General features: G+C 47.7%; 1 protein-coding gene across 6 annotated transcripts in view; it reads left to right on the forward strand.

Annotated features, from left to right (window-relative positions):
• The window catches only part of inpp4b (inositol polyphosphate-4-phosphatase type II B), a 784,892-nt gene that overhangs the window by 40,947 nt on the left and 720,554 nt on the right, over positions 1-23,391 (forward strand). For 4 of the 6 annotated variants that reach the window (XM_067993821.1, XM_067993786.1, XM_067993776.1 and 1 more), the window contains exon 2: positions 22,567-22,631. In XM_067993821.1, coding sequence (XP_067849922.1) covers positions 22,567-22,631 — 65 coding nt within the window. Of the gene's footprint in view, positions 1-20,117; positions 20,237-22,326; positions 22,379-22,566; positions 22,632-23,391 lie in introns of those variants that run through there. The other 2 variants (XM_067993804.1, XM_067993812.1) reach the window with 2 other exon arrangements.

Here is a 23,391-nt window from a genome sequence, read left to right on the forward strand (position 1 = left end):
GCATATGTTAGATGCACTTCAGCAGATTTTGAAATCCTATCTTGGCCCTCCAATTGGCAAAGTAGATAAATTAATCTATTTCTAAATTGGCATGCAAGTCAAAAATGTGTTGTGCACACCCGTAAGACATAATTGAAGTCCATCTTATTTAATATTGAGCAGTATACCATAAAATGACAAATAGACATTGAGGACATAGAATCTATAATTGCATCCTGGAATGGAACTGACAAATGATAACATTTCAAAAGAGATGAGGATCAGAATAATGATGACTCTCCAATTTTGCAGCAAATCTGGAAAGATGACGATATTGGTCTAAGCTTAACTCACCAGATCATGTTTCGCTCTCGGTTCAGAAACGCCCCACAGCTTTCAGCAAATTCTCAACCATATTTTCAGATCCTTCCATGGCCTCGCCCCTCCCTCTCTCTGTAACCTCCTCCAGCCCTACAACCCTCCGAGATCTCTATGCTCCTCCAATTCGAGCTTCTTGCGCATCCTGATTTTCATCGCACCACCATTGGCGGCCATGCCTTCAGCTGCCTAGGCCCTCCTACATCTGGCTCCTCACTATGAATTATTGCCTCCAGTTCCCCCGATTTGTTTTGGATGCTGTGCACATTGCTGTACAGGAAATTTAATTTGTTTTTAGTAATTGTTCCCGTCCCTTTGTTTTTACCAGTCATTTTGTACTTATGTTCTACAACTGTATCTGTTCCCTGACCGTTTATGTTACCCTTATTCCTTAACTTGATTTGACCTTTACTGTCATTTCTATTTCTTTTTTCTTCAGATTTATGTTATCTTCTTCAGATCCCTCCCCCCATCTTACTAGTTTAAAGTCCTATTGACAGCCCTATTTATCCTTTCCGCTAGGACTCTAGTCCCATTCCGGTTCAGGTGAGCCCATCCCAATGGTACAGCTCCTTCCTGTCCCAGTACTGGTGCTAGTGTCCCATGAAATGGAACCCCTCCTCCCCACACCAGTCTTTTAACCACATGTTCACCTTCCTGATCTGTTTATCCCTATGCCAATTAGCACGTGACTCGAGTAGTAATCCCAACATTACCACCCGTGAGATTCTGCTTTTTAATTTAGGTCCTAACTGCTGATATTCTCTTAGCAGGACCTCCTCCCTTTTTTCCCCTATGTCATTGGTCCCAACATGGACCATGACAACTGGATCTTCCCCCTCCCTTTCCAAGTTCCTCTCCAGTTGCTGCAAGAAATCCATTATCCTCGCACCAGTTTGCAACAATTGAGTCAATGCCTCCGGAAAGAGAAAATCATTCAGTGTTCCCACTTCTGATCACTACCCAGTGCACTCTGGCAGAAAGGACGTAATTGCTCTGGAGAGAGTGCAGAGAAGATTTGCAAGAATGTTGCCAGGGCTTGAAAATTGCAGCTACGAGGAGAGATTGGATAGGCTGGGGTTGTTTTCCTGGAGCAGAGGAGGCTGAGGGGAGACTTGATTGAGGTGTACAAAATTATGAGGGGCCTAGATAGAGCAGTCAGGAAGTACCTGTTTCCCCTAGCGGAGAGTTCAAGAACTAGAGGACATAGATTTAAGCTGATTGGCGGAAGGATTAGAGGGGACATGAGGAAAAACTTTTTTACCCAGAGGGTGGTGGGTGCATGGAATTTGCTGCCCGAATTGGTGGAAGAGGCAAGGACCCTCAACTCTTTTAAAATGTACCTGGACCTGCACCTAAAGTGCTGTTAGCTGCAGGGCTACGGACCGGGTGCTAGAAGGTGGGGTTAGAATGGGCACCTGTTTGTTCTTCAAGCCGGCGCGGACACGATGGGCCGAATGGCCCCCTTCTGTGCTGTATCTTTTCTATGGTTCTATGGTTCTAAAGTTTGCAGGTGATACATACAGTTAAAAAGACTGCTGACACTTGCTGCCTTGGTTCACATATGAAGACATATCACTTGGGCAACTATGGTGTTGAACCATACCACAGCATGAGTGAGGGATTTCATCAGCATTTTGCTTCCTTTGACCATGTTTGCGAAGTGATCTCTACTTTTAGTACTTAATTAACTGACTTGCACATTAAAACCATAAAAAATGATATAGTGCTCTGTTGGAAACATTAAAACCATAAAAAAATTATATAGAGCTCTGGCGGTTGGGGAGCCTAGGCTTGATTTCTTCATGCTACTGAGTTGATTACAGCCACAGTTATATGTGAAGATTCCAGAGGGGAGGAATGATGGAGGAAGAATTGACTGTGAGTCATTGTCATGCCTCTTATTAGTTGCTCGAAGAGCATTGACAGAAGCAGATTGTTTGTGTGCTCCTTGGCTACAGGAGCAGGGTGGCCAAGAGTGATTAGAGTCTTTCGGAGAAATTGAAGGGATTCAGTCGAGTAAAAAACATTAAAATTCATGATGGTGACAAACTCACTGAAAGCTTTCATTCCAAGTACTTTTCAATGTTTGTGTCATTTTTGCTAACCTTTTTAATGGACATTTCCCGTTGAGCAATCTTAATGATTATTTCTTTAAATATTTACCGTCACAAGTAGAGTAGGTTGCATAGTTAATGTTGAAAGGAAATAGAGATACTCGGGGCAGTTTTAAATTTGCGGCCACCTGGTTTGCGCTGGAAAAATGGGTGCAAGTCCTCCAAATTTTGTGCGGGGATCTCGCTCACCCGATGTCCACCGGAAATGTGATCAACGGCATTTTAAATTGTGGGCTTTCTTGTGGACGCCCATCCAAAACCAGCAGATGCCTAGCGGATATATGTAAATGAGGGTCCAGCGCCTGTTTCAGGACCCCACTTCCTCAGTGCTGGATTTGCCCATTCTAAAACCTGCTCATAAATCCTGGGGGCGGGAAAGGGGAGGAGGGAAACAGTCGAGAGGAATGCTGTCCGGCGTTATATAAAGGATCCTTAGCTACAGTTGGGTTAGTAATTTTAATTGGCAGGAAATTGCTTTTAAAATAATGGTGAGCCTCACAGCGCTCACCGTTATTAATGGTGAAATCAAAGAGCAAGTTCCAGCGACCGAACATGCAAGGTCAAACGCAGAAATCTGGAACTTGCTGGTTCGCTGGTGATCTGTGAACTTTCGCATTAAAGGGACCTCGCAGCTGCAGTCAATGGACCAGTGCCAACTTGTTCTCCTGCACAGCTGGAAACGAACTAATCTCGCCACAAAACAGGTACACTGAGTCTTTTAGGTCTAAACTAAGTTTTAACAGCGTGTTAAGTATTAACGACTGCAAAACAACCTCTCTGGCACTGAAAATTAAATTTTAAAAATGTGGAGTCTCATTCATTGCGATTTTAATAGTTGTTAGACATTTAAAAACAAATCAATTTTATTTATTTTTTTACTTTTTCTTTCTCTCTGTCTTTTAATTCGATATTTCTTACCCTCTCTTTATTTTGCCTTCTCTAACTGTTTTTACAATTGATTTTACTGTTGTAGCTTTAGCTTCATAGTTTTGACTCTTCGCGGCTGGTCAAGGATGCTGCAATCTGATTGGTTGAGGGGCGAGAGTGATCCTCTCGTTGCCCACACAGCTCCTAGGTTTGCGGGAGTTAACACTGGGACTGTTTTCGGGTTCCCATTAGAGGAAGTTCCTGCAGTAAAGACCGCGGATACATTGTGGGTCAGTTAGTATGTAAGGAGCGGTGAGCGTGCTTCGTTCGCCGCTCACAGCAATTTCTGGCCCAATATCTTTTTATATCTTGCTGAGCACAGTGTTATAGGTTCGCTTTTTGCTAGAGCTATTATTTAGAATGACCACATTCATTCTGAAATCAGAAGATTTTGAATTACTCTGAAGAATTGCCTTTTATATCTTGGTTAAGTTGTTGAAAATTTGAATTAAATAGAATGACAAGAAACGAAATATGATAAGGTGCCTACATATGCAAAACAACAATTTTGTTGATAGATACAAATTCTGTGCCCCCCAAAGAAAAAAGATCTAGTTGCAATGCCTAGTTAACCATATGGCACGCAACATCAAGTCACAGGAAAACCTCTCCACTTTATACTTGTACAGTCCCTGTGGGGCTCTTGTTACAGTAATAGAATCATAGAAGTTTACAACATGGAAACAGGCCCTTCGGCCCAACATGTCCATGTCGCCCAGTTTATACCACTAAGCTAGTCCCAATTGCCTGCACTTGGCCCATATCCCTCTATACCCATCTTACCCATGTAACTGTCCAAATGCTTTTTAAAAGACAAAATTGTACCCGCCTCTACTACTGCCTCTGGCAGCTCGTTCCAGACACTCACCACCCTTTGAGTGAAAAAATTGCCCCTCTGGACCCTTTTGTATCTCTCCCCTCTCACCTTAAATCTATGCCCTCTCGTTACAGACTCCCCTACCTTTGGGAAAAGATTTTGACTATCTACCTTATCTATGCCCCTCATTATTTTATAGACTTCTATAAGATCACCCCTAAACCTCCTACTCTCCAGGGAAAAAAGTCTCAGTCTATCCAACCTCTCCCTATAAGTCAAACCATCAAGTCCCGGTAGCATCCTAGTAAATCTTTTCTGCACTCTTTCTAGTTTAATAATATCCTTTCTATAATAGGGTGACCAGAACTGTGCACAGTATTCCAAGTGTGGCCTTACTAATGTCTTGTACAACTTCAACAAGACATCCCAACTCCTGTATTCAATGTTCTGACCAATGAAACCAAGCATGCCGAATGCCTTCTTCACCACCCTATCCACCTGTGACTCCACTTTCAAGGAGCTATGAACCTGTACTCCTAGATCTCTTTGTTCTATAACTCTCCACAACGCCCTACCATTAACGGAGTAGGTCCTGGCCCAATTCAATCTACCAAAATGCATCACCTCACATTTATCTAAATTAAACTCCATCTGCCATTCATCGGCCCACTGGCCCAATTTATCAAGATCCCGTTGCAATCCTAGATAACCTTCTTCACTGTCCACAATGCCACCAATCTTGGTGTCATCTGCAAACGTACTAACCATGCCTCCTAAATTCTCAACCAAATCATTAATATAAATAACAAATAACAGTGGACCCAGCACCGATCCCTGAGGCACACCGCTGGTCACAGGCCTCCAGTTTGAAAAACAACCCTCTACAATCACCCTCTGTCTTCTGTCGTCAATCCAATTTTGTATCCAATTGGCTACCTCATCTTGGATCCCGTGAGATTTAACCTTATGTAACAACCTACCATGCGGTACCTTGTCAAAGGCTTTGCTAAAGTCCATGTAGACCACGTCTACTGCACAGCCCTCATCTATCTTCTTGGTTACCCCTTCAAAAAACTCAATGAAATTCGTGAGACATGATTTTCCTCTCACAAAACCATGCTGACTGTTCCTAATCAGTCCCTGCCTCTCCATATGCCTGTAGATCCTGTCTCTCAGAATACCCTCTAACAACTTACCCACTACAGATGTCAGGCTCACCGGTCTGCAGTTCCCAGGCTTTTCCCTGCCGCCCTTCTTAAACAAAGGCACAACATTTGCTACCCTCCAATCTTCAGGCACCTCACCTGTAGCTGTCGATGATTCAAATATCTCTGCTAGGGGACCCGCAATTTCTTCCCTAACCTCCCATAACGTCCTGGGATACATTTCATCAGGTCCCGGAGATTTATCTACCTTGATGCGCGTTAAGACTTCCAGCACCTCCCTCTCTGTAATATGTACACTCCTCAAGACATCACTATTTATTTCTCCAAGTTCCCTAACATCCATGCCTTTCTCAACCGTAAATACCGATGTGAAATATTCATTTAGGATCTCACCCATCTCTTGTGGTTCCGCACATAGATTACCTTGTTGATCCTTAAGAGGCCCTACTCTCTCCCTAGTTACTCTTTTGCTCTTTATGTATTTGTAGAAGCTCTTTGGATTCTCCTTTGCCTTATCTGCCAAAGCAATCTCGTGTCCCCTTTTTGGCCTCCTGATTTCTCTCTTAACTCTACTCCGGCAATCTCTATACTCTTCAAGGGATCCACTTGATCCCAGCTGTCTATGCATGTCATATGCCTCCTTCTTCTTTTTGACTAGGGCCTCAATCTCCCGAGTCATCCAAGGTTCCCTACTTCTACCAGCCTTGCCCTTCACTTTATAAGGAATGTGCTTACCCTGAACCCTGGTTAACACACTTTTGAAAGCCTCCCACTTACCAGACGTCCCTTTGCCTGCCAACAGACTCTCCCAATCAACTTCTGAAAGTTCCTGTCTAATACCATCAAAATTGGCCATTCCCCAATTTAGAATTTTAACTTTTGGGCCAGACCTATCATTCTCCATAGCTATCTTAAAACTAATGGAATTATGATCACTGGTCCCAAAGTGATCCCTCACTAACACTTCTGCCCTTCCTTATTTCCCAAGAGGAGGTCAAGTTTTGCCCCCTCTCTAGTCGGGCCATCCACATACTGAATGAGAAATTCCTCCTGAATACACTCAACAAATTTCTCTCCATCCAAGCCCCTAATGCTATGGCTGTCCCAGTCAATGTTGGGAAAGTTAAAGTCCCCTTCTATTACCACCCTATTTTTCTTGCAGCTGTCTGTAATCTCCTTACATATTTGCTCCTCAATTTCCCGTTGACTATTTGGGGGTCTGTAGTACAATCCTATCAAAGTGATCACTCCCTTCTTATTTTTCAGTTCTACCCATATAGACTCAGTGGGCGAACCCTTGAATATATCCCCTCTCACTACTGCCGTGATGTTATCCCTAATCAAGAACGCAATTCCCCCTCCTCTCTTACCTCCTGCTCTATCTTTCCTATAGCATCTGTACCCTGGAACATTGAGCTGCCAGTCCTGCCCCTCCCTTAGCCATGTTTCAGTAATAGCTATAACATCCCAGTCCCATGTACCCATCCATGCCCTGAGTTCATCTGCCTTGCCCGTCAGACTTCTTGCATTGAAATAAATGCAGTTTAATCTAGACTGCCCTTGGTCTTTGCCCTGCTTTCTCAGACCATCTGTCCGGTCATGTTTTGTACACTCTCCCTTACTGCCTTTTGTTTCTGTCACCACTTTACTTCCCACTGACTTCCTGCATCGGTTCCCATCCACCTGCCACATTAGTTTAAACCCTCCCCAACAGCACTAGTAAATACTGCCCCTAGGACATTAGTTCCAGTCCTGCCCAAATGCAGACCGTCCAATTTGTACTGGTCCCACCTCCCCCAGAACCGGTTCCAATGGCCCAGGAATTTGAATCCCTCCCTCTTGCACCATCTCTCAAGCCACGTATTCATCCTAGCTATCCTGTCATTCCTACTCTGACTAGCCCGTGGCACTGGTAGCAATCCTGAGATTACTACCTTTGAGGTCCTCCTTTTTAGTTTAACTCCTAACTCCCTAAATTCAGCTTGTAGGACCTCATCCCGTTTTTTACCTATATCGTTGGTACCTATATGCACCACGACAACTGGCTGTTCACCCTCCCCCTCCAGAATGTCCTGCAGCCGCTCCGAGACATCCCTGACCCTTGCACCAGGGAGGCAACATACCATCCTGGAGTCTCGGTTGCGTCCGCAGAAACGCCTGTCTATTCCCCTTACAATCGAGTCCCCTATCACTATAGCTCTGCCACTCTTTTTCCTGCCCTCCTGTGCAGCAGAGCCAGCCACGGTGCCATGAACCTGGCCGCTGTCACCTTCCCCTGGTGAGCCATCTCCCCCAACAGTATCCAAAACGGTATACCTGTTTTGGAGGGAGATGACCGCAGGGGACCCCTGCACTGCCTTCCTACTTTTCCTCTGTCTGTTGGTCACCCATTCACTGTCTCCCTCAGTAATTTTTATCTGTGGTGTGACCAACTCACTGAACGTGCTATCCACGACTTCCTCAGCATCGCGGATGCCCCAAAGTGAGTCCATCCGCAGCTCCAGAGCCGTCAAGCGGTCAAACAGTAGCTGCAGCTGGACACACTTCCCGCAGGTGAAGGAACCAGGGACACAGGAAGGATCCCTGAATTCCCACATCCCACAAGAGGAACATGACACGGGTCTGGGATCTCCTGCCATGACTTAACCCTTAAGTTAGCTTAACAACAACTACAATGTCAAAAAAAAGGAAAGAAAAACTACTTACCAGTCACCAGCCAATCACTTACCTGTTGGCTGTGACTTCGTGCCTCCAGCAGCTGCAGTAGCTCGATCCTCCTCCTAGTCAACTTGCTTGCCCTCCTCACAGTGCCTCCTTTTTTTTTGGTTAGAGGTTGGAAAATACAGATGTATTTTAGTACTTCTTTTGGTATATAAAAGAAGGGTAAGATGTTTGTAATGTAAATCATATGAAGCCTTCCCTTTGGATTTATTGTGAAATCTAGAATAGAACTATAGATCTCAAATTGCATTGGACTCTGATATGTTAATCTGCAACCATTCATTAATTCATAAAAAGTAGAGATTTATATACAAGATGATTGAGGCAAATAATAAATATATATATATCTCAAATGACATAATGCCATATGACATGGAGATTGTTTTATGAAGGAAATAGTTGTTGTGAATGTTTCCTTTCAATTAAAATTTGCTATGGATGTGCTGCGTATTTGAATTACATAGAATTAGGTAGAATGTACAGCACAGAAATAGGCCATTCAGCCCAACAGGTCCATGCCAGTGATTATGCTCCACACGAACCTCCTCCCACCCTCCTTCATCTAACCCCATAATCATATCCTTCTATTCCTTTCTCCCTCATGTGTTTGTCTAGCTTCCTCTTAAATGCATCTATGCTAGGCACCTCAACTACTCCTTGTGGTAGCGAGTTTCATAATTTCTAACCACTTTCTAGGTGAAGAAGTTTCTTCTGAATTCCCTGTTGGATTTATTAGTGACTATCTTATATTTATGGCCCCTAGTTCTGGTCTCCCCCGCAAGTGGAAACACGATCTCTATATCTACCCTAGCCAACGCTTTCATAATCTTAAAGACCTCTATCAGGTGTAAGATTGTACCCTTACCCAGTTTTTGGATTAAATGTTAATTATTGTGATAATATAATAAGTGTGGGCTTTCACTAACTATTTTGTAAAGTCATAATGTACGACTAATCACACTTGTGCCTAATGTATAACAGCATGAGACTAATAGCAGTCTGGAGGACTTCGAAATCACATTAACCATGAGAAATGTAGACTCAACAGACTTACACACAAGTTAACCTAATCAACAGTCTTAACGCAGTCAGTAACAAGACCATATCAGATGCTGGGCTGCCATGAACAATGGAACCAATGAGATAAGATGAACCAGAGCAATCCTTAGCAGCAGTGTAAAGTCATGATTGGTTAAAATCAGAGGTGGGACACAAATTGTTTCTATAGATCCCTGAATGGTGGAAAATAACAGGGGGGCTGACTCCTTTCCACTTACAAAGAACACGAAGCACCATTGGTTACCTCGTTCTTTTGGGAGACCCCAATAGGGCAAAGTTCCATGTCAATATCTGACCCTGCGTCCACCCCCAAAAGTGGCATAAAAGAAGGACCTTCTTCTGGGGTAAAGTTGTAGAGACTTTGCAGGAGTAACTGCTGACCCTGGAGGCAAACCAGATACTAGCAAATCAACAGACGTCAGCTATTCAACAGACGATCTGGATCGATAGAGGTAGCTCCTGACAGAGTGGAACTGAGGACGAAGATTCCAAGAGTTTACCCCTGGCGGGGCATAAGACATTCTGAGGTACCGCAGGCGGGGTGGAAAGCACTTTCATCGGGACTCCTGAAGCAGGCACAATTCTACCCAGTGTGGAACAGGTGATATGGTCTCTTGTTCTATACTGTAAAATATTGCCTATGCACTCCGTGTGCTGATCTTTGTGTGAAATCTAATAAAGCCCCATTGTACCAAGTTGGAGTCACGTCAAACAATTGAACAGAGAGTCTAAAAGACTACGCAGGTCACCACTCAGTCTTCTCTTTTCTACTGAAAAGAGCACCAGCCTGTTCAATAATTCCTGATAGTTATAACCTCTCAGTTCTGGTAGCAACCTAGTAAATCTTTGTTGCATCTTCTCTAGTGCCTCTATATCCTTTTTACAGAAGGTGATAGGATCTGTTTTACTCTTGGAGCCTGCGTCGATATGGTCGTGCATTTCACTTGTTTGGTTTCTGATTTTCAATTTTTTCAGCTGTTTTACTTTTATTGAGAAACCAAGGTGCATGGTACAGAGACACTCTCATGGTTGATAATAGCAAAAGAGAAAATAAGATAAGTCAGGAAGTAGTGATTAGGTGACAGAATACTTGGGTTTTAAAAGCCTAAAGGTTGTAGGAGAAAGTGCTGAGGGAGGTAAAGAGTTCCACAGTTTTGAGGTCCTGCAAAAGAATGAGTTAGAATTATAATTTCAACTCAATGAAGTTGCCGGGAGGCGGAGCTATGTGTAGGATGACATATTTGGAGCTTGGGAGGAACAAAAGGAAAGTAGTATTGATAAAATAGAGACAAACTAGCAAAGAGGAGAGAGAGAGAGAGAGAAAGATAGATAGATAAATAGATATCACCTAATGAGCAACAAGCCTTTTCTTGTGTTCTATGCTAGAGTGTGATAGAAATAATAGAAACATCTTCCGATATATTTGAGTAGTATTGAAGTCTTGGATGGACTTTGGCTTCATGGAGACTTAAGAATTGTTTAAAGAAATCTTTTGCATGAACGAAAAAAAATAGCTTCTTGGAGGCAGCTTCAGCAGTGGAGGAGATGTGGGAGTTGTATTTCAGGTCAGAGGAAATAGTGAAGCCAAAAATGTCCACTGGAGAGGAAAGACTAAGGACGGAATGATCAATGGTAAAAAAGTAATAGCTGTTGATTAGACTTGAGAGATATGAAGGATTTGTGTCTTTAAAGGGGTCAAGATGCAGTAACTAAACCTTTACATGAAGAAATTGTGTGCATTCAAAGCATGCAATCTGAATGAAGTTGATGAATGTAGAGTGGAATCATCAGTTGGATATAGTTTCTTTCTGGACTTTCTATCCATCTTCCATCCTGATATACAGTTACCAGCTCTCCTAAAGAAATGACTGTCCTTTTTGACTCAAGGTTATTCAGGATAGGAAAAGATTATGCATCAGTGACTGCATAATGTGCAAAATAGAAATGGCACCATCGCTAATAGTAAATGGGGATTTCAGCAGAAGAATAGATTTGATAGATTTAACTTTGTCTCATAAAGTTAAGAAATTTCCAAACCGTTACCAAGGTTAGGAGAGCTCCCTTTGGCTCTTTTGCTGCTTTTTAGCTTTCTGAGGGCTGATGTTTCTCTGAGTTAGTTCAGAAGCTGTGCTTGCCTGAAGGCAATTACTTATATGAGCAATGGTCCCAGGGGTGATACCTACCCTCCAATACTTACCCATATTGCATTCTTCATGCTACAGTCCAGACTGAGAGTGTTAGCTGAGTATTCAACTCTAGGGGGCATCACAGAGTAGCTCAATCATGTTCTCTGAGTTGTGATCAACAGTAGGAGCCCTGTGTTTATTTTCCTCCACAATTTGGGTGTGCTGAGGCCAATTGTAGCATCCACACAGCTGCTCCAGTTGAGATCAACAAACTCAGCACAAATTATTTAGTGTTAGAGCACTGTTTGAAAGTGCATTTCAGAATGCTGTGATGCACAAAATCTGTTTTGTTCTGTTGCACAAAGTGAAGGTTGGTACCTCAAAAATTAATAGTAATTTTAATTCATGTGTTTTTTGTTACACCTGGGATAAAAGCCATAGATATCACCCAAGGCTAAGAAAGTGATAAATCTGTCTCATACTACATTTTTATTTCTTTAAAATATTAATGAACAGTGGCCCAAATGTTAACTTGAAACCCTTTCCCTTTAGAATCAAGAGCCATAAATGTAGTTCTATGTTTGGTCATTATATATAATTTATTTTAAACAGCAACACAGTAATAATGGCACTACACATGCAGTGTTACCGGTATTATAGGCCTATGGACTGTGAAGCATCTAAATTGTTTTCAAATTACTTTGGCTGCACTTCTATGTCACATTCCAGGGTACTTAAGTATCTCCCACCATAGTGGTATCTCTCCCATAGTGGCATCGTTTACAAATCCTGCCGTTACTATTGATGAAATATTTGACTATAGCACTTTTAGCAGGGAACTGAACAAAAGTAGTACTTGAGCACTTGTTGATATGAATTTCCAGTTTGCTCCGTGTAAGGAGTAACAGAGTTATTTGCATAGTCCGAGCAACTTTTTTGTCTGTCCTGATGCTGTTCATTTATCAAAGTTTGTCTGTACGTAATGTGTGTGTGCGCGCGCGGATATGTTCGTAATGCAAAATATGATAATCATTTTAACGTGCTACAATGAATCATCGATTGTTTTTAACACTAATATTCCACATTACCCTTGATATAATATACAGAGATGACAAGATGGCCTTGCTGGAAGAGGGAAATATCCATAAAGATTTGCCATGAAAACTTAAGCAACAATGGCCTCTTGAGTGTTTCTTTGGGAGATGCTGTGATGAGGAAACTGCAGGTTTCTATGAAAGTATAAGCTTTATGGGTTCAACGGCCTCCTTCACTTGCACTTATCTTTGTTTTGTTATTTAACTTGTGCAATTCAGGTTTACTGTACACATGTAAAAACAAATATGTATCTTTGCTACCTATCAACTCTCAAGAGCTTTTCTGTTTATAATATTATCTCCTTTTTCCACACTACAATTATCTGCCAGAATTTGTTTGCAACAAAGCCTTGAGTGAGGCATCACCTCATTCCATTCCCGCTAACACCACCTTCTCTTGTCTGACATAAAGGCCTAGAGTTTCCTCTGTGGGCGCAACCTGGAAGTTGCACCTGGAACTATGAGTGCCAACTCTGGGTTGGAGGCAGTCCTGGAGGTTTGACAATGTGACATTCTGATCACATGACATCTGGTCATGTGCCATTTGATCATGACATCTGATCACATGACTTCTGCAAATGTTACTGCATTTACCTTATAATGGCTGAGTCACCTGTAGTTGGGCATTTTTGCATCAGCAGCTGTTGTGCAACAAGTTCCAAAACCAGGAGGCCATCAGTGAGCAGGCAAAGAGGGGAATCCGATGGCGAGGAAGAGGGGAAATCGAGGGCGGGGAAGAGGGGAAATCGAGGGCGGGGAAGAGGGGAAATCGAGGGCGGGGAAGAGGGGAAATCGAGGGCGGGGAAGAGGGGAAATCGAGGGCGGGGAAGAGGGGAAATCGAGGGCAGGGAAGAGGGGAAATCGAGGGCGGGGAAGAGGGGAAATCGAGGGTGGGGAAGAGGGGAAATCGAGGGCGGAGAAGAGGGAAAATCAAAGGCGGGGAAGAGGGGAAACCGAAGGCTGGGAAGTGATTCACAGAGGGGAAACCAGAGATGGGAGGAACTTTGATTCTACCAGAAACTATGGTAATGGCAACTCACTGAAATTGCACTGATAACTAATAGTAAAGTGGTAACATTCAGGTTCCTCTCATAACCAACAGAAATACAATAACTCACTGGTAGTCTATATGTGACTGGTAGTAATAGGTGTCATGGTGTAATGCCTATTATATCCCACCTTTAACTAATAGTAATCTGCTGATATTCACCTTGAAACCATAGCCAGTTGATGCCACTTTTAACTGGCCCGATCTTTCTCCCTATCTCCTCTGGTTTGGACCCTGGTTCCATGTGAAGGTGACAACTCTGAACTGGGAACCTCAATCAGAGCTGACCTGTACTTGGACTTTACATGTTAAAACCGACCGGGAAAGACCGACCTAAACCAAACCGAGAAATCGCACCAAGAACAGCAGGCTCAGTGTTTGGGGCATTTCTCACAGGCCACATTGTCCTAAACTCAGCTCAGAGCCAACATTTCTAAACCGCCCCCTGAGCTCGGACTCAAAAAAGGAAAGCTTTCATAGAATTATAGAAATTACAGCACAGGAGGAGGTCATTTGGCCCCCGGTGCTGGCACTCTCGTGAGTAAACAGTGCAAATAATCTTTCATTATTTACCCACAGTAAGATCCCCAGGTTTCACTTACTCCTTTACTGGTTGCTCCTCTCTCAGTGCCGCTCCTACTCATCACCTTGCTGCTGCTGCTCCCCACGCCCACCCCAAACCCATTTCCCTGACCCCTGCTGGAGCCCCAATCCCCGACCCTTAGTCCCCTTCTCTCCCCCGACTTCCCTTCCTCTAACCATTCATCCCTCATCTCCCTCATTCCCCATCTCTCACCCGAGCCCCCATTCCTCAGTCTCCCTTTCTTCTCCCCACTCTCGAGCCCCCCCGATTTCAGAGAGTCCCCCCCGATTTCAGAGACCCCCCCCCCCGATTTCAGAGAGCCCCCCCCCTGATTTCAGAGAGCCCCCCCCCCCTGATTTCAGAGGTCCCCCCCCCTGATTTCAGAGGTCCCCCCCCCCTGATTTCAGAGGTTCCCCCCCCCCGATTTCAGAGGTTCCCCCCCCCCCCCGATTTCAGAGGTTCCCCCGATTTCAGAGGTCCCCCCCCCCGATTTCAGAGGTCCCCCCCCCCGATTTCAGAGGTCCCTCCCCCCGATTTCAGAGGTCCCTCCCCCCGATTTCAGAGGTCCCTCCCCCCGATTTCAGAGGTTCCCCCCCCCCCGATTTCGGAGAGCCCCCCACCCCGATTTCGGAGAGCCCCCCACCCCGATTTCGGAGAGCCCCCCACCCCGATTTCGGAGAGCCCCCCACCCCGATTTCGGAGAGCCCCCCACCCCGATTTCGGAGAGCCCCCCACCCCGATTTCGGAGAGCCCCCCACCCCGATTTCGGAGAGCCCCCCACCCCGATTTCGGAGAGCCCCCCACCCCGATTTCGGAGAGCCCCCCACCCCGATTTCGGAGAGCCCCCCACCCCGATTTCGGAGAGCCCCCCACCCCGATTTCGGAGAGCCCCCCACCCCGATTTCGGAGAGCCCCCCACCCCGATTTCGGAGAGCCCCCCACCCCGATTTCGGAGAGCCCCCCACCCCGATTTCGGAGAGCCCCCCACCCCGATTTCGGAGAGCCCCCCACCCCGATTTCGGAGAGCCCCCCACCCCGATTTCGGAGAGCCCCCCACCCCGATTTCGGAGAGCCCCCCACCCCGATTTCGGAGAGCCCCCCACCCCGATTTCGGAGAGCCCCCCACCCCGATTTCGGAGAGCCCCCCACCCCGATTTCGGAGAGCCCCCCACCCCGATTTCGGAGAGCCCCCCACCCCGATTTCGGAGAGCCCCCCACCCCGATTTCGGAGAGCCCCCCACCCCGATTTCGGAGAGCCCCCCACCCCGATTTCGGAGAGCCCCCCACCCCGATTTCGGAGAGCCCCCCACCCCGATTTCGGAGAGCCCCCCACCCCGATTTCGGAGAGCCCCCCACCCCGATTTCGGAGAGCCCCCCACCCCGATTTCGGAGAGCCCCCCACCCCGATTTCGGAGAGCCCCCCACCCCGATTTCGGAGAGCCCCCCACCCCGATTTCGGAGAGCCCCCCACCCCGATTTCGGAGAGCCCCCCACCCCGATTTCGGAGAGCCCCCCACCCCGATTTCGGAGAGCCCCCCACCCCGATTTCGGAGAGCCCCCCACCCCGATTTCGGAGAGCCCCCCACCCCGATTTCGGAGAGCCCCCCACCCCGATTTCGGAGAGCCCCCCACCCCGATTTCGGAGAGCCCCCCACCCCGATTTCGGAGAGCCCCCCACCCCGATTTCGGAGAGCCCCCCACCCCGATTTCGGAGAGCCCCCCACCCCGATTTCGGAGAGCCCCCCACCCCGATTTCGGAGAGCCCCCCACCCCGATTTCGGAGAGCCCCCCACCCCGATTTCGGAGAGCCCCCCACCCCGATTTCGGAGAGCCCCCCACCCCGATTTCGGAGAGCCCCCCACCCCGATTTCGGAGAGCCCCCCACCCCGATTTCGGAGAGCCCCCCACCCCGATTTCGGAGAGCCCCCCACCCCGATTTCGGAGAGCCCCCCACCCCGATTTCGGAGAGCCCCCCACCCCGATTTCGGAGAGCCCCCCACCCCGATTTCGGAGAGCCCCCCACCCCGATTTCGGAGAGCCCCCCACCCCGATTTCGGAGAGCCCCCCACCCCGATTTCGGAGAGCCCCCCACCCCGATTTCGGAGAGCCCCCCACCCCGATTTCGGAGAGCCCCCCACCCCGATTTCGGAGAGCCCCCCACCCCGATTTCGGAGAGCCCCCCACCCCGATTTCGGAGAGCCCCCCACCCCGATTTCGGAGAGCCCCCCACCCCGATTTCGGAGAGCCCCCCACCCCGATTTCGGAGAGCCCCCCACCCCGATTTCGGAGAGCCCCCCACCCCGATTTCGGAGAGCCCCCCACCCCGATTTCGGAGAGCCCCCCACCCCGATTTCGGAGAGCCCCCCACCCCGATTTCGGAGAGCCCCCCACCCCGATTTCGGAGAGCCCCCCACCCCGATTTCGGAGAGCCCCCCACCCCGATTTCGGAGAGCCCCCCACCCCGATTTCGGAGAGCCCCCCACCCCGATTTCGGAGAGCCCCCCACCCCGATTTCGGAGAGCCCCCCACCCCGATTTCGGAGAGCCCCCCACCCCGATTTCGGAGAGCCCCCCACCCCGATTTCGGAGAGCCCCCCACCCCGATTTCGGAGAGCCCCCCACCCCGATTTCGGAGAGCCCCCCACCCCGATTTCGGAGAGCCCCCCACCCCGATTTCGGAGAGCCCCCCACCCCGATTTCGGAGAGCCCCCCACCCCGATTTCGGAGAGCCCCCCACCCCGATTTCGGAGAGCCCCCCACCCCGATTTCGGAGAGCCCCCCACCCCGATTTCGGAGAGCCCCCCACCCCGATTTCGGAGAGCCCCCCACCCCGATTTCGGAGAGCCCCCCACCCCGATTTCGGAGAGCCCCCCACCCCGATTTCGGAGAGCCCCCCACCCCGATTTCGGAGAGCCCCCCACCCCGATTTCGGAGAGCCCCCCACCCCGATTTCGGAGAGCCCCCCACCCCGATTTCGGAGAGCCCCCCACCCCGATTTCGGAGAGCCCCCCACCCCGATTTCGGAGAGCCCCCCACCCCGATTTCGGAGAGCCCCCCACCCCGATTTCGGAGAGCCCCCCACCCCGATTTCGGAGAGCCCCCCACCCCGATTTCGGAGAGCCCCCCACCCCGATTTCGGAGAGCCCCCCACCCCGATTTCGGAGAGCCCCCCACCCCGATTTCGGAGAGCCCCCCACCCCGATTTCGGAGAGCCCCCCACCCCGATTTCGGAGAGCCCCCCACCCCGATTTCGGAGAGCCCCCCACCCCGATTTCGGAGAGCCCCCCACCCCGATTTCGGAGAGCCCCCCACCCCGATTTCGGAGAGCCCCCCACCCCGATTTCGGAGAGCCCCCCACCCCGATTTCGGAGAGCCCCCCACCCCGATTTCGGAGAGCCCCCCACCCCGATTTCGGAGAGCCCCCCACCCCGATTTCGGAGAGCCCCCCACCCCGATTTCGGAGAGCCCCCCACCCCGATTTCGGAGAGCCCCCCACCCCGATTTCGGAGAGCCCCCCACCCCGATTTCGGAGAGCCCCCCACCCCGATTTCGGAGAGCCCCCCACCCCGATTTCGGAGAGCCCCCCACCCCGATTTCGGAGAGCCCCCCACCCCGATTTCGGAGAGCCCCCCACCCCGATTTCGGAGAGCCCCCCACCCCGATTTCGGAGAGCCCCCCACCCCGATTTCGGAGAGCCCCCCCCCCGATTTCAGAGAGCCCCCACCCCCCGATTTCAGAGAACCTTCCCCCTGATTTCAGAGAGCCCCACCCCCCCCCGATTTCAGAGACCTGCCCCGAACGCCGCGACCCTATGATTCCTGACTTCCAGCCCCCTCCTGACTGCACTGCACACAGTCGGGGCTCTCTGCGGGTGACGTCACGGAGTGGGAGGATGAGGGCACTGTGGCGGGAAATTTAAAGAGCTGATCTCCCGGGCTGGGCTCGGGGGAGCAATCCCCGATTCCGGGAAACTCCCTGTCATTCCGAGAGAGTTGGGAACCCTATCCAAAACTGTGCCCGAAGCTGGGTCCATTTTGCCGACGTCAAATTAAACCCAAGTATCCTTCCAATCTCGGCAGTGATGAAGGCTTTAAAGTCTGCCCAAAAACAATCATTTGCATCAAATCATTAACCATCCAAGTGTCAACAGACAGTGCCTTTTTTAAAAGAAGGTTTACTCACTCTGCTACTTCTACCAGATGCTCCCACTGTGGCTTCAGCAGAGCTGGAGGTAGGCTGCTGTGCATGATATTGGGACCCTTGAGCTGCTCATGACCAGTGACCTCTGGGAGCTCATGCCTGTGAGGGCACAGCTGCAGACTGCAGTTCCTCGGTTGCTTCCAGGGCCGTCTCGCCCAGCCGGCTTTCAGGCACCATGGCGGGTATTGTTTGAGGGGTGGCGAGGGAGGAGACATCTTGAGAGAGGCAACACTTTTCTGTCTCGTAGTGCCATGCTCACTCCCACGGGGCTGCGGGTTCTCACTCCCGCTAATCTAAGCGACAGCAGGCTGCAGGAGATGAGTGACACTTTGAAAACCCCTGTCGATGTGGTCCACAAGGTTATCCATCTGGTGCATCAGTCTCTCTAAGGTGGAGTAGACATTGAAGCCCAGTGTCTGGATGACAATCGTCTCAGCTTCCTTCAAAGCTGCAAAGGTTGGTGAAACAGACTTCTGCTGTGAGGGCCCGGCTGCAGTGTCCCTGGAGGTGGAAATGCCACGTGACAGAATTCCACACATGCTGAAGCGAACTCCCCCATACTCTCAGATATGGTGTTCAAAGTGTTTGTCAGGCTTTCCAATGCATCATTTGATCTGGTGTTCCTCAAGCACTTTTCTTTTCATGGCCAGCCCCCAGAGGTCCACATCTCTGACCTACCCAACGGAACTAGGAGACAATGTTGCCTTTCTGTGAATTGTCTCCTGGGCTGTCCCTGCCATCAGTACCTGTGACTGCTCATTTGTGCTGTGTGTTTCACTAGGAGCAGGCCCCTTTAACTCACTATCCCACCCAGGATGGGAATCTCTACGCTGGTGCTTTGGAGTGATGGAGTGCATGACGGTGCTTCCTCAGGAACGATGTCCTCTTCTGAGGTGCCCTTTTCAGAAGCTTCTTGACGTGGTTGCTGCTGAGAGTGAACTAGAGGAAAGAGGAAAGGGACAAGAGTTAGAATGGCAATGAGAGACTAGACATTCGCACATGAAATTCTTGACTATACTGGTTGAGGTTTTGAAGTTGGCTGAAGTTGTAATTGTTTGTGGTACTTGAAGTGGTCCATGAGGGAGTACAGATGAAGAGCAGTCACCCTGCTCAGACAAGCCCCCAGCCTCGTCATCTCCAATACTGATTGCTGTGGATGTCCCACTTATTTCCATAGTCTCCAGCTCCACCTGAGTGAGGGCCACGATGTCGAATGTTCCTCCACTGGTCTTATCTTTCTCCCTCGTGCACTGTCTTCTCCTGCAGAAGGGTAAGGAGAGAGTAATGAATGGCTACTGAGAAGGCAAGTGCATGTATGTGGGGCTCCTGCATGTAGTCCATAAGCTGAGACAGGATGCTAGGAGACTGGAGATGTCTTGAGTGGGAAGTAAGTGGCATGTGTGTGAATTGAGGAAGGAGTAATGAGAGGAGTTGCAGGTTCAGCAACCGACAGCAGATGAGAAGATGCTGTTCGTGGAAGCAGTGAAGGCAGCAAGCAGCAGGTGAGTGTGTGTTAGGAGTGGGCATGGTAAAGTGTGAGGGATGTGATGCAGGGGTGGTAATTGTTGTGAATGCTGAAGGATGGAGGGCAGGGACTGTGACCAGTTGCAGCGCAAGTGATGGGAAAACTAGGAGTTCTGTGCCCCTTTGTTAATCTAGTGAGGCCATTGAACATCTTCCTACCCTGGATTCAGGTCCTCGGGGTGATGCTCCTGCTACTGACTTCCTCTGGAAACAATGTAGAAATTCAGTGAATGTAACCTCCCTTTAAGAGATGCATTCCCCCTTTAAATATCCTGCCTTGCGACTGTTGCAGCAAATTGCACAGTAAACATGGATGGGCAGCCTGTTGCTGATATTATTCTCCTGGGAGTTTCATATTATAATGAAACTCGGCAGTTAAAATCGGTCAAGTCTTGCTCTGATTTCGTCTTCCAGGAGTGTTGACTGCCTCGTCCACCCCTACCCCCACCACACACCGATCCTGCTCTGGGTTAAAATCACCCCAGTTGTGTTAAAGAGGTCTTTCTGTACTTTATTTTTTAAAAACATTTTTCATGATGCAATCTTCAGCTATATTGAATTTTGTTTTAAATATTGAGAGCTGTTTGTACTTAATAATTTAAGACATACTTTATGTTTCCAAACAAGTGAGGGCAAAATATCTTTTACCGTTTAGCAAGCCAGATGTTGTTTTCTGATTTCATTTTGATTGATGCTGTAATTTGTAGAAATATGTGTGTGTTTTTATTGACATTTCAAGAGTTTATATTAAGGTGCATATTTTGTGAAGCCATTGTACATTTTGATAGCATGGCGCTTGCAGAAGAGAACATTGTTGTTGCTGTAGCTGATAAGAAGCTTGGAGTAACGAGGGTTGAAGCAATTAACTTAATTTTGGTTCCTAGTGTTTGGGAGATCAAAGGGTCCTCCCTAACTAAGGATTGTATTGTTTGGGTTGAAGTCTTTGCCAGCTTTCGATAGATCACTGATATTGGCTTAATTCCCATCATGTATTGCTTTGCTTTTCATTTTCCTGGGAGTTGATTTGGATCTCGAGAGGGAGTAGGGGTGGCTGTGTTGAGTGAGGCTCCAGGAACTTGCCTCAGACTACCTGGAATTTCCCCAGTTCTTGAAATCATATTGAAAAGCTTCCCAAGTTGTTGTAAGGTATTTCAAAATTATTAGACTTCTCAATGACACTGCTAGTCATTGGGCATTATTCGTATTAGGACAATTGTATTCTGAAGAAATATACTGGGATCACATTTTTTTCTCTTGAAAATTGCATTTCCACAAACATGGTGGTACTTGAAAGTTACTTCTGTTTTGATTCTGAAAGATACAATTTGGCCCCGGTTTTAACTGCCCCCACCTGGCAGAAACAGGTGGGGGGCAGTTCAAATAACGCGAGTCACTTGCCTCCTCTGATCCCACTGCCTTCCCACCCTGTCCCGATATTAACCTCTTTTGACCAGGTGAGCGGGACACCCGCAGGAAGGAAGTGGGGATCTACTTTAAATATGCAGATCGAGTCCGACGATGTCATCAGGACCTGATCTGCAATTTCAACCTGAGGCCTGAGTGGGGGAACAGTGTGAGCTGGTAAAAGCTATCGGGAGCCAGACCCTTTGCCAGAAGAGACCCAGAAGGTAAGTTTTATAGTTTTATTATAGGCCTCCTTGTGGGCCTGGAGGAGCTGCTCCTCCGGGCCTCACAAGGAAGCCTTGGACCTCCGTTGTGCTGGGTTACCCCCCTCCTGAACTTTGACAGATCCTTCCCCCCTTCCCGATCCTTGACAGATCCTTCCCCCCTTCCTGATTCTTGACAGATTTTGGCCCCATCCCAACTGTGCCCAGAGCCTTCTCCCCCTCCCAATCCTGCCCAGAGCCTTCTACCCTCTGCCAATCTCTTCCAACAGCCTTCCGCCCCCCTCCCAATGGTGACCAGATCCTTCCCCCCCCACCCTCACGACCCTTGCCCAGAGCCTTCCACCCCCTGTACTGACTGCCATGGACCGTTCAAACGAGTACCTGGTTGCGGCGTCTTGCTGCTAAATGCACTCTCCTGCCCACTGGCCAGGTAGTCAATCTGGCCGGCTGTCGGGCATGTCTCTGTATAAATTTATTTAAATGACACCCTGTTGTTAAGATCGGCAGGGTCTCACGTCCCCAGCCTTGCCGGGTTCATGAACCCACTATCGGGCTTCCCTGCCACCCCGCCCCTCCCCCCAACCCGTGAAAACCAAGGCCCTTGTTTTTCAGTCTGAGGAATTCTTGTCCACTTTGCCTTGTGTTGCCTTTTTAAGTATGTACTTATGCCTGTCAGGAAGGAGACTTTGCTGATTTGTACTTTAATTATTGAGTATTGCCAAATTAGTTTTGTAAATTATTTGATGTTTTGCAACATGCTCACATTTTTTTTTAAAAAGGTTGATTAATATTTTAACCTGTGTGCTTGGCTTGCTGAAAATGATTTACATAACCAAAGCCAGTTTATCTTACTGTAATACATTATTATGAGCTTTATCTTTTGTTTAAAAAAGACTAACGTCTTGTTTTACATAAAATCACACAAGTTCCTGTTTCTCCTTCCCTGTGAGAAGGGAAGCCAATGAAAAAACAGATGGTTTCTGCTGCAGTCACCAAATCTCTCAGCTGCAGGGTAAGAAGAGCCTTCTGGGGAGTTATCTGGCATTTAGCAGGCTGTCAAATGTACGCAGCTGCTGGCTGGAACAGGAATTTTCTAATGATTTTCTTCTCTGACCTTTATTACTGATGCATCTTCTTTCAGAACCATCTTGCCTTCACCAGCAAAATACCATTTTATTAATGTTTCATTTTCTCACGCAGATCTAACAGAAAGATGGTGCCGTCTGAAAGGAAACCTGCTCTTCTTAATGAAAAATAGAAGCAGTGTAAGTAAATATTTATTTCAACCTAGGTTTTATTTTGCTTTCCATTGAAGCTTTTCATTTTATAATTGTAATGTTATTTTCCTGGTATCTTTCAATGGTAATTTAACAAAACTGAAGAGTTCTGTGTTGAATTCAACTTTCTGATGAGATTTGGTTTGCAAACTATGTCTGCTGTTCCTTGAGATATTTTTGAACAGTAGGGATATGAAAAGCAGAATGATGTGTTTTTTTAAGTATGGATGAGCAGTATTAGTGCTAATTGACAATTGTCAGGCTGGCTGAGTAAGCAACTATGCATGTCAGATATCAATTCAACAGTGCAAACATTTGTAAAAGCTACATGTAAATTGAATACAATTCATGCACACGAAAAACGTCCCCAAGGTGTGGTATAAACAGGTTTAAAATTTAATTAGGTGGTAAGTGTGCTTACAGAGGAGCAGCAAAATAAATATGTGTAATAAATACACTAGATGGTTCTGGCACATAGTTGTATAAAACAAAGAATCTATAGGTCAAAACACGAGCACAATGACATGCTTTTAAAGGTCCTGCGGCAGCTTCTTGATTAATTATGCATCAAAGTTTTTCCTTTTCATGTAGTAGTTCAGTCATTTTCATCATTAGTAGAATCTGTATTTGGTGTCTTTATCCTGCTATCCCAAGGAATGAATATATGAAGGTATGCTCCTGGTAAATATACTCCCTGAAATGGAATCTTTATAGAAGAGTTGGCAATAGCTATTACTCTAAGATGTGC

The sequence above is a fragment of the Heptranchias perlo genome, chromosome 1, assembly GCF_035084215.1.
Source record: "Heptranchias perlo isolate sHepPer1 chromosome 1, sHepPer1.hap1, whole genome shotgun sequence".
In the NCBI taxonomy this organism is placed as follows: Eukaryota; Metazoa; Chordata; class Chondrichthyes; order Hexanchiformes; family Hexanchidae; genus Heptranchias; species Heptranchias perlo.